The 13,876-nt window shown below is 40.5% G+C and overlaps 2 protein-coding genes across 7 annotated transcripts in view; both read left to right on the top strand.

Moving 5' to 3' along the window:
* The window catches only part of TMEM71 (transmembrane protein 71), a 188,200-nt gene that overhangs the window by 36,601 nt on the left and 137,723 nt on the right, over positions 1-13,876 (top strand). The gene's annotated exons all lie outside the window — the stretch shown is intronic.
* The window catches only part of DNAAF11 (dynein axonemal assembly factor 11), a 38,061-nt gene that overhangs the window by 10,481 nt on the left and 13,704 nt on the right, over positions 1-13,876 (top strand). For all 6 annotated transcript variants that reach the window (XR_014549946.1, XM_083622139.1, XM_083622137.1 and 3 more), the window contains 5 exons: positions 226-414; positions 3,748-3,825; positions 5,850-5,915; positions 6,686-6,755; positions 8,043-8,138. Coding sequence is in view for 5 of the 6 variants with exons in the window: in XM_083622139.1 (XP_083478265.1) it covers positions 226-414; positions 3,748-3,825; positions 5,850-5,915; positions 6,686-6,755; positions 8,043-8,138 (499 nt within the window). In the remaining variant the exon portion in view is untranslated. The remainder of the gene's footprint in view (positions 1-225; positions 415-3,747; positions 3,826-5,849; positions 5,916-6,685; positions 6,756-8,042; positions 8,139-13,876) is intronic.

Genomic DNA, 13,876 nt, shown 5'->3' with positions numbered 1-13,876 from the left:
ATTATGGAATTACTTCCTCTATGAGACTTGCCTGGCATCCACATTGCTAAACTTTAAGCGCCTGGTGAAAACATTTTTATTCCCAGACTTTTACATTTTTAGCTGCCACTTTCAATCATATTTTATTACAGTGTAATGCATGCCATAAATATTATTGAAAAGCGGGGTATGATTTAAAATTAATAAAGTTTCAAAGATACTTTGTGTGCGTGTTGCTTTTTTCAGCCCATATTCTGTAAGAGAGAAAGAGAACCAGCAGAAGGCTGAAGAAGGAAATGAATACCGTGATTTAGTGATAAAGGAAGATGATGAAGAAGAGAGAGCCTTTTGGGAGGAACCTGTGCCTCATACTCCGGAGGCTAGGTTAGAAGCTCACAGATATATTGAAGAAAAAAATAAAGCAAAAGAAAACAGGTATAATTCTAATGCACTTTTGCCATGTTTGCACTGATTTTCACTTATCCACAATACCAAATATTGTTAATCTTTGCCCCTTCTATCTCAGCGACATTCAGCATCGCTTAGGTCTAATGACTATAATCTGCACAACATCTTTATTGCAGAAATAAAAAAGTAGAGATAGCTGTGTGGGACTGTAAGGAAAGATCCAGAATCCTTATTAGGGCAGTAACTATTATGCCACAAAAATATTGCAGATGTTGCCTATGAGTGTCTGCTGTAGATTGTACCCATATAAATGCCCCGTGGTACCCTGCAGTAGTTTAAAGCAGTGGTTAAAGCAAGGTGCATGGTTACAAGTAAAAGTTAAGGTAAGTGAGGTGATGCTTGAGTACAGGAAATGGTAAAAGCTTGGAAGTGATCTTCCTCCAGTAGAGAAGGGGATCTGTGGGTGGATTGCTTCCATTCGCTCCACTAGACGGGACTAATCAAATTCTCTCATGAGACTGGCTGAGTGGTGACTGAGCCATGAAATCTCAGGTTCAAATCTTGTATCTGTACCAGAATTGCACTATGGTTCTGCCCAGGTCGTTGAGTAGTTTAAAATTTATCCCAGTGTTGCAGGAGCTACTCTTAGATAAGATACTCCCATGTAGCTGGGAGAATAGGCAAGATGTTCTCCTTCAGCACCGGTGTGTTTGGTGGGTGGGAAATAATACTGGCCTACTTTGCAGTGTCTTTGTGGAGGTTCCTGAGATAATGAATATGAAGCACTTCATATACTCTATGCTCTAGATCTGCACTGGTTGCCTATTTCCTACTGGACCAAGTTCAAGGTCTTACTATCAGTATATTAAGCCCTTAATACAGAGGTTTTCAACCTTTTTGTTTTTTTTTAAAAAAATGATATTTATTCAAAATTTCATCAATACATAAACAAAAACAAGAAAAACAAAAAGAATACAGCAAAAAATAAAACAAGAAGAAAAACCAAAAAAGAAAAAAGAAAAGTACAAATCTCAGATTACAACTTTTCATTTGCTTATTTCTTGAACTTCCTCACACCTCCCTTTTTGTATTCTAGTTTAATTCATTTATTCCAGCAAATTCTTCCCATGTTTCTCAATTTTAATTTTAATAATTAATCTTCACAATCTATCTTATTTATTAATTCAACATAACCTTTCCATCTTTTAATTTAATCTGTTATTCAATTTACCTTAATCTCTTTAACCTTATCTTATCTTAAAAATCTTAAAATTTCAAAGTTTACGTCATATTCATTCATATCTCCTTAAATCATTTCTGCTAAAGCCAATTTAGTTCCTTTCCGGCATATTCCCTGGTATTTCATTAATGTTGCACTAATTCCAAAATTAACAAAAGAATTTCCCTTGATATCTCTAATTTTTATCCAACGTCCCTTCTTCCTGGTTTCGGGTCATGTCAGTCCTTTCTGTCCATTACATCCAGTCCATCAATCTGGTGTTCTTATGTCCGAGGCCCTTAAGTCTCTTCTAGGCCCCTTCTGCACATTTTCTTGTCCTTGTTTGTGCTTACGCACTTCTTTGTCTGTTGTTGATTTCTTGGGGAGTGGGTCTCCGGAGGGTTCCAGGTTTACAACCTTTTTGAGTCCATGGCTCCCTTAACCAACTACATTCTTTCTGCAGCACTTCTGTAGGGCTCAGGAGCCCAGTTATGTCACCCGTTGCCTGTAGAAATGACAGCCTCTCACCCTTTTTTAAATACACTCCCTTGTGGAGTGTTCCTTCAGCCACTTCTCCTCTCCCCTGTCCTTGGGAGTCCTTCGGGCAGATGCTGCTGTTGTCCCTGGTCTCTGAGCTGCCCCCCACCCCGCCCCAAACAGAGGTGCCTCCCAGAGGCACCATTCGCATGCAGAGCTTATAGCCAGGGCTGCTGCAATAAACAACTGTGCAAGCTTTTGGGAGGCAGGGACATGAGAGGGCATCAGAGGAGGGAGGGAAGGAAAGAGGGACAGATCCCAGTGTTGCCCGCGGCACCCCTGACCATCATTCAAGGCACCCCAGGGTGCCATGGCACACAGGTTGAAAACCACTGCCTTAATAGATTGGGGCCAGTTTACTTGCAGGATTGCTTCACCCCATATATGACCACTTGGTCACTTTGATCTGCAGAACTGGCACTGTTATAAGTTGCACATACTTCTCATTCAGCACCTGTAAGAAATCAGTCTTTTAAGTGTGGCAAAACCTATGCTTTGGAACCTATCCTTTCCTCTTGAAATCAGGCAAGCATTTTCACTGTACTTTTGCAGACCCATTGCACAAAATATATGTGTGTGACACACTCTCCCTGTGGGAGGGCATAAGCCTTTCAGTTTTAAAAAACACTGACTTAAGCATATGGAATACAGTGGTACCTCTAATTGTGTACTTAATCTGTTTCGGGGTGCCATTCGCACCCTGAAAAGTCCGCAACTAGAGCGCCTCTTCCGCGCATGTGTGCAGCGCGATTGAGCGCTTCTGTGCATGCACGAAGTGCGCAGATCACTTCTGCCCATGCGCAAAGCGCACAGATCGCTTCTGCACATGTGCGTGTGGCAAACCCGGAAGTAAACACTTCCGGGTTTGCCGCATTCGTAAGCTGAAAGTCCGTAACGAGCGGAACGCAACTAGAGGTACCACTGTATATTCCAGCGTGCTTATATTTTGCTAAGGGCAGGAGGGGAAGATTTTGCAGATAGATTGGGGGTTAGACTATTGCAGTTCTATTTGCAGAATATTTGCTGGCTCCAGTGCTCACGAAGAAGCAGCCACCATCTCTACATTAGAACTCGTTGCGATAACCATGCATGACTTGCTTTCAAAGTACCATGGAGAGCTCCTCTTTTTAAGGTTCCATTGCATGCAGTGAAATCAGCCAAGCACTCCTTCTTTACAATGTTATTCATGCACCATGTTCAAACAGCAGGGGCATAGGCACCTTGGTTATAAGTATACCCCTTTGGGAGTAAGTTTCATTAAAATTAGGTGCTTAAGACTAGCATTGACAGAGCAGTTATTTGGAAATAGCATAAAATCCTTCTGTTTGGATTGGCATTTATTATCCAAGAACTGAGCCAATTGGGGGATGACAACATAACTGACTGCAGTTTTAACTTTGTTTGCATTTCTAAAGTAGAGCAATATGCCAGGTGTCCTCCTTGCATTAAGCAAATGTTTTTGTGTTTTATTTAAAAGCTAGTTCACACCCAAAAATCTTCCTCTTGCCTTCCCATTTCTGTCTTGGTTACCTTGAAGAAAGGATGAGAAAGAGAAAAAAAAACAATAAAATACTGAAAATCCTTTCCTCACTTTTCTTTGTTAGAGAGCAAACCAAGAAAGAGAAACCACCGAGGACTTTAATCACTCCAGAAGGAAGAGTTCTGAATATAAACGAACCTAAGTATGTAAGGAGGAATGATCACTTGGGTTGTGCAGCCTTTTAGTGATGGAATTGGTTAAGTTATACACAGTTTTGAGAATTTACCAGAAATTGTTGTGTCAGATTCTAAAATCTCATGATATAAATGTATATGCACATATGAATTTTCCATATTTCCCCAAATCCATATGCTGCATACACTTGTTTCAAGTTATGGAGAATTTTTGAATAGACATCAAGACCCCACACTTAGTTCCTCCAGTCCCTTAGGTAGGATTTCCACATTAAAGACGATCTGGCCTTTGCTGCTTTTCTTTATTCAGATCAAGTAAGTTACAAAGAGAATGAATAAATCTTTGCTGCGTACCTGAGTGCCATGAGAAGAAAGAAGAATAGTGGCAGGAAGGAAATATTGATGTTTACCTACAGTGTCTCACAAGAAACGCACCGTTTTATCGATGTCTCTGCTTTGCTGTAAAAATGTGTTGACAGCTGCACAAAAATAGGAGTAGCTTGCTTGTGTGAAGACGTCAAGTGTGTAATATCTTAAAATGTTGTGTTGACAGATCGGAATTATGGTTCTGGGAGCTACAGACATATTGAAGAAAGCTCTAGAGCCCCAGAGACTCGTGTTGTCAATAGTTACTGAATGATATGTACTATCGCCTTCTTTCAATGGATTCATATTGAGGGCCAGATTTTTATAAACTGTTAAGCAGGTTTGTGAGAAGCAGTAATATTCCCCCACCCCCAACCTGGTGCAACTCAGTTTCACAACATCATTTTAATGCAGAGATGGGGAATCTTTGACCCTTCTATTTGCTGGTCTACAATTGTTCCTGGCCAGTGGACATGGAGGTTGAGGCTGATTTGAGTTGGAGTCCAATAATATGGTTCCCCATCCCAGTTTGAATGCATATGAAAAATGTTGGATTGGTGAGATCGAATTATACCAAGGTTATTATAATTCTTAGCCTTTAAATAGCACTTTGGAGCATTCCAAAGGTTTTACAAATGGTGGGCAATATCCAACAGTGTAGCTCCATTTGTGCAGAGATTTCTCTTTGTGCCATGAAACTTCCCCTCCCTCTTCTCTCCCTGTGTGTCCTTCCTAAATGTGCTCTGGAGCGTTAGGGAAACCTTTCCAGAACAGATTTAGCGGGTATGTGGGAATTGCTTGAGGAGAAGGAAGGGAAGCTCCATTGCACAGCCAAAAGTCCTTGACTTTCGTCAGATACTGCCCATTATATTAGCTTACATTGCAGAGTGGGGGTTGAGACTAAGAAAATAATGGCGTCCCTAAGGCTATCAAGAGGCAAGATACAAAACAATTTTTTAAAAAGAATTATCAGTCTCTTAGTTACTATACTAAACCCTCACCCTTCTCACTCTGGTGTTCTAACATCCCATGTGATAACCTGACCTGTACTGGATGGAAAACACTGAAACCAAAATGAGTTCAAAACAGATCTATCAGAGCTATAGAGAAGGACCATGTTTTGCATGAAGTCCCAGGTTCAGTCCCTGGGTATCCAGTAGTTTCTGTGTGAGAGACTGGAGCACTGCACTGGTCAGAGTAGACCAAAATGGGCCAGATGGCAGATTCATATGTTCCTATCCCAAATTCTTGTATCATCTTATATACTTATTTTCTCAATTGTTTGCTCAAGGATTTCAGTTTGTAGAATAATGCATAGCTCAGTAAAGCTTTTTGAAATAATGGGACCTGGAAAGCACTTTGCAAAACAAATTCTGTTCCTGCTAGAAGAATAATGTTCGACCATCACCCCTTCTTGTTTGTTTTTGGCCAGCAGGTGTCTCTCTTCCAGCACTGATATATAGTTTTGAATTAAACTGACCTCGTGTCACTCATGAGCAATAAACCAGAGCACAGTTTGTGTGATGTTCTGTAGGATTCTGCAGATATGTTAAAAGAAGGATGTATGTCTTCGTTAATGCTAAATCTAAAGCAACTAGCAGTTGAAGTCTGCACATTGTTTCTTTCAATTCTAGTAATGTGCAAATCTTTTTGCTATTATTGCTAGGCTTCCTTTCTCTCTAAAAGATGATGAAGCAAACAACCAATTCATCCTGGATCTTGCTGTTTACAGGTCAGAAAAAATCACTATATTTGCACTGCTGCTGTGCCTGCTTTTGGACACTGCTGAATGTTATTAGTTACTCAACTGTTGGCTGTCCATTCATACTTTCATATGCACAATGGATGGTATTAAATTGGCTATGTGAAGCAGCAAATATTATATTGCGCATGTTTGCCCGTTTGTTTTCCGTAACTGGGCCAAATACCAGTGTTGTGGGAGAAGGGAGAGTTTTGACATCAAGGAAAATGCTTCAGGACAGAGCATTAGCCCACTCACACAAGCCTCAACCCGAGTCATTCTCCCCCAAGGCTGCTTTTAAAAAATGAAATAAAGAGATGGGCGATCTGAAGGCATCTCATCTACTTTGGCCCTTAGTGCAAAGGTACTGAACTGGATTTCATTTGAAGGTTTGGTGCAATTTCATCAACCCTTAATCCAGACAGGTTTGTTATCTCACTACAGCAGTAAACATTCTCACCTGTGGTTTCATGCAAATTGAGACCCAGTCTATGTTGACTGTTGGGTCTGCCTGTATTCTTCTATGGGTGATTTGCTTCTTGGGTTTGAATCTTGTTTCAGTCACTCGAGTGATATCACTGTTCTCTCTCTCCCCTTCCCCTTTGGGTCTGGTCTGAGTAAAAGTGTCGAATGCAACCATGCGACTCTTGGTATAACATGAGCCATGCTAGGAGGGAACAGAGAGGAGTTTAATCCTTAGGAGGCTCATAAATTAAGGAACTACTAAACTAAATGGACTCATTTCCCTCCCCATTTCAAAGACATCTAGACACCTCCCTACTTGATATTGATGTACAGCCTACTTACGTCCGAGTAATGATCAAGGGAAAGGTTAGTACGCTTTGCTGTTCTTGCTTTTATTTTATGTTTTTCAGAAGTTTAATTTTGACTCTTTTCCACTTCCTAATATTGGCTCCTTCAACATGTCAATGTTCACTTGTTCTATGGATGTTATTGGCCTGGTGGGAAGAGTTCTAGGAGTCAAGGAGGAAACCTACTATTACCTCACCCTTCCAGTCTTATCACTTCAATCTGGGGGACTCAAAGAAGGCAAAGAAAGCCTGCCCTCTTTCTTCTCCCTTCAGTTCCTTCTGGGTTTCCACTCTGAGACCCAAGTCTAATGAACCCTGATAGTTTTTGCATCTCATGATGTCAGTGAAAATGAAATAAGGTGATAGGCACCAAGACATTGTGGCAAGAAAAGGCTTAGTCTGTTTGTTATTTGCCATGCAAAGTTGCATTTGCACTCATTTTCTTGGCTGGAGTATACTTCTTAGGTAACTTTTGGAATGCAGCTTCACCATACTGCATCAATTACATTCAGGTGGGCTACCTTAACTTTTGAAATTAGCCATTTCGGGAGTATTATGCAAAAGCAAAATTGGAAGATATATTTAACTGATGATGTAGAAAGGCCCTAAGATGGGGAGTCAAGTTCCCCTTCCATGCCATTTTTGTTCTTGCTAAAACTTTTATTTGGGATAACTTCAAGTTGAGTTATCATTCTAAGAGCTGTAATATATCTTGAATAGAGAGATGGAGCATTTTTTAAAAAATCCCTGTAGATCTTGCATTTTCTTCATTTTTTGATTTTAAAAATGCCAGTGCTGCTAAGCTAAACATTAGAAGCTCTATTCGTAATCATACTACTAAATGCAGATTAAAAATTACTTTCAGTCTAAAATAGACTAGCATAATTATTCTCATTTAGTTGCCAATATAACCTAAGTACCATGCTATAACCTTCTTTAAAATGTCATACATTTCACTGACAACACTGAAGGCATACGTGTATGTTTGAAGGCACACACACACACTCACTCACTTATCATACTTGCAACGTAAATGAGGACTGTTTAAGATGCAAATCACCCGTTAGGATTGGTATTAATATATACCACAAGAGAGATTTAAGTCAAAAAAAATCCTCTCGGATCAAAGACATGTTATTCATATAACTGCACGTTTTTCTATCTGGGTCACAAATGCTTTATTCTTCCTGATTCATACTTCACATCCCTGTAAACCCACAAAAATAAGTCTGGTAAACTTATGATTTTTGTAGTATCTATATCACAAATGGTGTAGTTCCTTGTCTGTGTGTTTTGGGTTTTTCAGGCGTTTCAACTTGTGCTTCCTGCAGAAGTGAAGCCAGATAACAGCGCTGCTAAAAGATCTCAAACAACTGGACATTTGGTTATCAGCCTACCAAAGGTAGGGCAAGATGTTCCTGCGATGCTCAGAATTCAGTTTTGCCTTGGATCTGCTTGCCTGCACATTCTTCTTCCTCTCCCCGTATGTTCTGCCCTTGAGGCATTGCAAAACTCAGAGCAAAATGTCCCCCAGGGCACAGTGCTACCGCCAAAGTGGAACAACATCAAACGTGAAAGACTGGATAAACAACATAGCCTCCGAAAAGAAGAAACATGGCAAACGAGCCTCAGTTCTGAGTGGACTGCCTCTTTAGTAGCACCTTCAAAGCTAAGCCCATGCTGTCACGATGCTGATTCGATGCCTTGCCTGTCTCTGCAAGCATTTCAAGGCCTTTTCACAACATGGTCTTTAGGGCAGAGCTTCCCAAACTGTGCGTTGTGACACATTAGCGTGTCGGCTGCAGTGTATAGGTGTGTCACGCAAACTGCGCTTCTCCTGGGGCTGGAAAGGGGTTAGTTTAACCTCTGGTTTGCTAGTGAAACTCTATTACTGTGTTGTGAAATGGTGCATGTCTAAAAATTGTGTCACCAACATGAAAAGTTTGGAAAGCTCTGCTTTAGGGACTTGAGATCTTGCTCTCTTAAAGAAGCATTGGCAGAAGCAGTGATACCTTTTAGTAGACTAAGGATGTAGGACGCTGCCTTATAGCAAGTTCAAACTATTTGTCCTGGCCTAGTTTTGTCTACTACCCAGCATCCTTTTTCCTGGAAATGACAGGGATTGAACATGGGATGTTCTGCATCCAAACAAAGCATGTTCTCAGCCGCTGAGCAGAGAGCTCATCAGGAGCGTCATTTTCCAGATGGATGCGGACCGCAGAGTGGAACTTTGGTCTGGCGTTTTATTTAATTATTTTATTGCGTATCATACTTGTAACATGCAATTAAGTGGTTGTGCCTCATCTTTGGGACGCTTTCCCCACAGCAGATAACAGGAGGCACCTTCGTTGGTGACATTTAGGTGTCGGGTTAAAAGCTTTTTATTTAATAAGTCTTTTAATTGTGTTACTCTTTTACAGTTTTTCTGGTTTGTGGGTTTTAATGGCTCCTTAATGCTTGTTCTGCTGGTTGCTCTTGTTTTTATTGCCTCAGTTCTCCAGTATCTTCATTGCCGATTTTACTTTATTTCTTGCAGCTTTTCTATACATGAGTTCAGACATGCAAAGTGTTCAATAGACGCCTGAAACCGGTGGTTGCCAATGTGGCTGTCCTACTGGTAGTTTTGGACTACAACTCCCATCACCTCTGGACATTAGCTATAACAGCTGGGACTGATGGGAGTTTGAGTCCAACCTCATTTGGAGGGTACCACGTTGGCCACCCCTGCTTCAACAACAAATGATTTCTTATTTTATTTTCTCGTGTGGGTATTTTTGAACTGGCTGTAATGAAAATTAAATAAAAGCTAAAGTTATGGAAAGCAAAATTTTGCTCCAGTAGCAGGTTGCACAGCTGCAATTTGTATTCCTGGTCTGGAATACACACAGAGGCAAAGACAGAGATGGCTGTGTAGCGTTTTAACTGTTCTGATGTTGAAAACTGCTCCCGAGCTGCTTTCAGGACATGTTTTCTTCCCCTTGAGCCATGAATCCTTATAAAGCTAATGCATCAAGATGCTGGCCTTTTCTCCCACACCCCTAAGTTATTAACGGAAGGCATTAGCAAGATAGTGTGTTCCTTCTTTACTTTTTTTTTTTACGTTTGTTCTTAAATCTTTTTTTAAAATATGACTCCTCTGCTGAGATATATGTAGCCAGTCTCCTTCAAGTTCATACCATCTGTCTTGTCTTGCTAGGCCTCTCATTAATTCCAATGGTGCATCTGTAATGACAGGTTTGCAGCCTCATCAGTAGCTGGAATTGTGCCTGAAATGTTATTCATTTGACCAAAATCCACTTCTCCAAAACATTCAGAATACACTTAAAATGAATATTTATCACACTTCTAAATAATAGAATCATAGAGTTGTAGAGTTGGAAGGGATCTCAAGGTTCATCTAGTCCAACCCCCTGGAATGCAGTAATCTCAACTAGATCATACATAGCAGATGACCATCCAACCTCTGCTTAAAAACCTCTTGTGGGAGTCTGTTCCACTGTTGAACAACTCTTACTATTGGACAGATCTTCCTGATGTTTAGTCAGAATCTACTTTCTTGTAACTTGAAGCCATTGGTTCAGGTCCTGTCCTCTGGAGCAGGAGAAAGCAAGTTTATTCCTTTTTCCATGTGGCAGGCCTTCAGATATTTGAAGATGCCTATCATGTCTCCTTTCAGTCTCCTCTTTTCCAGGCTAAACATATCCAGCTCCTTCAAGTGCTCTTCATAAGGCTTGGTTTCCAGACCCTTGATCATCTTGGTTGTCCTCTCTGCACATGTTCCAGCTTCTAATATCTTTCTTAAATTGTGGCACCCAGAACTGGACACAGTACTCCAGGTGCAGTCTGACCAAGGCTGAATAGAGCAAGACTATTACTGTTGATGCAGTCTAGAATAGCATTAGCTTTTCTTGCTACTGCATCACACTGTTGCCTCAGGTTCAGCTTGTGGTCTACTAAAACCCCGAGATCCTTTTCACATGTGCTACTGGCAATCCAGGTGTCCTCCATCTTATATTTGTGCAGCTGGTTCTTCTTGCCTAAGTGTAGAGATACTGTGGATAGCAGCCACATGCCATTGCAAGTGTGTTCATAAGTAAACTTCACTGAGAGATTTACCCCCAAGTAATCATGCATGGGACATGGGTGGTGCTGTGGGTTAAACCACAGAGCCTAGGACTTGCCGATCAGAAGGTTGGCGGTTCGAATCTCCGCGATGGGGTGAGCTCCTGTTGCTCGGTCCCTGCTCCTGCCTACCTAGCAGTTCAAAAGCACGTCAAAGTGCAAGTAGATAAATAGGCACTGCTCCGGCGGGAAGGTAAATAGCGTTTCCGTGCGCTGCTATGGTTTGCCAGAAGCGGGTTAGTCATGCTGGCCACATGACCTGGAAGCTGTACGCTGGCTCCCTCGGCCAATAAAGCAAGATGAACGCCGCAACCCCAGAGTCTGTCACGACTGGACCTAATAGCCAGGGGTCCCTTTACCTTTACCTTTTAACCATGCATAGGACTGCAGCCCACAGGACAGGACAATTGGCAAAGGTGTCTGGGAAGAAAAGTCTACAAGGAGGGAGCCTTCACGGAAAAGGCCTTGTCTGCAACTGCCTCTGACTTCACTGCCCGAGAAAGGGCATCCACAGCAGAGATTCATAGTGATCTCTGCAAATGAACAGGCTCATCCAGAAGAATACCTTGATAACTTGGAGGCCTGAGGAATGACAGGTGAATCTTTACAATGCAGTGATGTACCACTGCCTTGCTGTACAATACAGAGAGCTGGTATAGGATAGGGCTGAAAGTCTGAACTGTAAGTCAAGACACCCTTGGTCCAAATGTCAACTGCTGCAAACTTAACAAGTTCTGCTAGGGTCTTAGATACCCCCCCCCAGTAAAATACCACTTTTTTCCAATATGGAACTCAGTCGGTGAATGTTGCCAGGATGGTTAACAAGATTAGGACCATTAAGAAGCAGGAGTGAAGTATCAGCATGCTTTCAAGGTTTGTAGAAGTACAAACAAATTCCAACCAACCCCTCACGAAAAAAACAAGCCTAAAAGTCCCAAAATACAGCCAAAAGAGGACTGAGTATGCTAAATAGCCAGGAATGTAGATTGACAGTTGGAAAACGTTAGAATGGGTGGAGAGGAGGAGAGACTATGGAATAATTTATCCGGAGGGAACGGCCGGCTAGAACAGTGAACTGGAACACTCCTTTTAGAAGGAATGATGTACTGCAACATTTTGTTGCTTGTGTCACTTGCAAAGAATAATGCCAGTCTACCTTAGATAGTTGATGCGTGTCTTACAAGTATGTAATGTGTACTGAACTCTCAATTGCGCCATACAAATATGTGTCAAATAAACCTAGTGTCTGGAAAGGAACCTTTGCTACGTTCAGAGCTGGTCTTCTTGGCAAGCCTTTGCAAAAGTGTAGGGTCTCATATGTATTCACTACGCATATCTGAGGACTCTGGATCTATGGTCATCCAAAGTGCACATGCAGCACAAGAATAGTAATTCCTCAATTGTATTGATTCATAAGCATCCTGTTTGAAAGTTCTTACATCTCAGTGCAAGGCCTACATTGGATAGCTTGTTAATTTTGCAAAACTCCTCCAGCTTTTCAGAACTTGCAGTCCTTTAAAAAATAAAAAATAAAATATTGCCTTTCTAGTGACCTTGTGGTAGCAAAGATCCTGAAGAGAATAAATTTCTGCGTCAAGTAAATGAAAGCATTTCATGTTCCCGGACACACTTTTATTAAGTCTGAAAATTAATGTCCTTCCTTCTTCCAAAGCAAGTAATAAGGGCAGCAAAAGGTTTTAGACAAATAGAACAGGACATTTTTCATCACGAAGCTAACCAAAAGGGAGACTTTCAAGTTTTTGCATAGGGTGGGTTTCCATAGACATTTTATGTTTCACAGAGTCAGTGCAAGTTGGCTTCCTGAGTTATGTATGTACTCTGCTGGTCTACTTCAACCCACTTTTCAAAGCATTTTATAAGTGTGCTGGGTTGAGATTGAAAAATGCATTGGTCCGTTGGCACACTTATTTGTGGTATGGAAAGGTGAAAGTACATAAAGGATTCACAAACCATATAATTAAGAAAAAATGTATAGAGTATGGAATCAGTATAAAAATTTATTGGAGAAAGACACCACTTTGGCTTTCACCATTGGAAGACATAGTGGTAAAGAAAAAGAATATGATGGAAGGTTGGGCAACTTATAGAAATTTATTAAGAGAGGAAGGAGGAGAGTTTAAATTAAAATAATTTAAGGAATTATCAGAAATGTTAACAACATGGATGCAACATCATCACTTGAACAAAATATTTAAGAAAGATAGGAAACAAGGGTTTGGTGAACAATTGGAGAGAGGCCTGTTAGAATGTAATGTTAAAGTGCTGTCTAAAATGTGTAAGATATTATTGGAATGGGAGACAAAGGATGAGCAAGTAAAATCTTCAATAATACGTTGGGCAATAGATATTTGTTATAATTTAGACATTGAAACATGGGAACAATTGTGGAATATGGATATAAATTTTAAGAGAAAATCATGAAAATGTTATATAGATGGTATCTAACACCTAGTAGATTGGCAAAAAATTATAAATAAAAATCGAGTAAGTGTTGGAAATGCAAAGAAAAAGAAGATACTTTTATCATATGTGGTAGTCTTGTAGTAAGGTTAAAGCTTCCTGGGAAATGATGTATAATGAATTGAAAAAGATATTTAAGATAACATTTGTTTAAAAAAAACACAGAAGCTTTTCTCTTGGGAATTATTGATGTAGAACTACCCAAACAGTATAGAAATTTATTTATGTATGCAAATACAGCTGCAAGAATGTTACTTGCCCCAAAATGGAAAGAAGAAGTCCTGACAAGAGATGAATGGATACAAAAACTTACAGATTGTGCAGAAATGGCAAAACTTACCAGATGAATAAGAAATCAAGATTTCAGCAGCATCAGGTCTGCTAGCTTTGTTGTTTTTCATTTGGTTAATAGCTGTACACAACTCTCTCATATTTGGAGATACTGCATGCTTATCTCTAATCAGCTGCCCAGATAAATTTGTGACCATCCTTCAGCTCCTCCATGATAATATGACAGCAAAAATCACAGATTACAGT

The sequence above is a fragment of the Podarcis filfolensis genome (genome assembly GCF_964270895.1).
Source record: "Podarcis filfolensis genome assembly, chromosome: 7".
Taxonomy (NCBI): Eukaryota; Metazoa; Chordata; class Lepidosauria; order Squamata; family Lacertidae; genus Podarcis; species Podarcis filfolensis.
The sequence above is the reverse complement of the archived record's forward strand: the minus strand, read 5'-3'. Positions and strand labels throughout refer to the sequence as shown.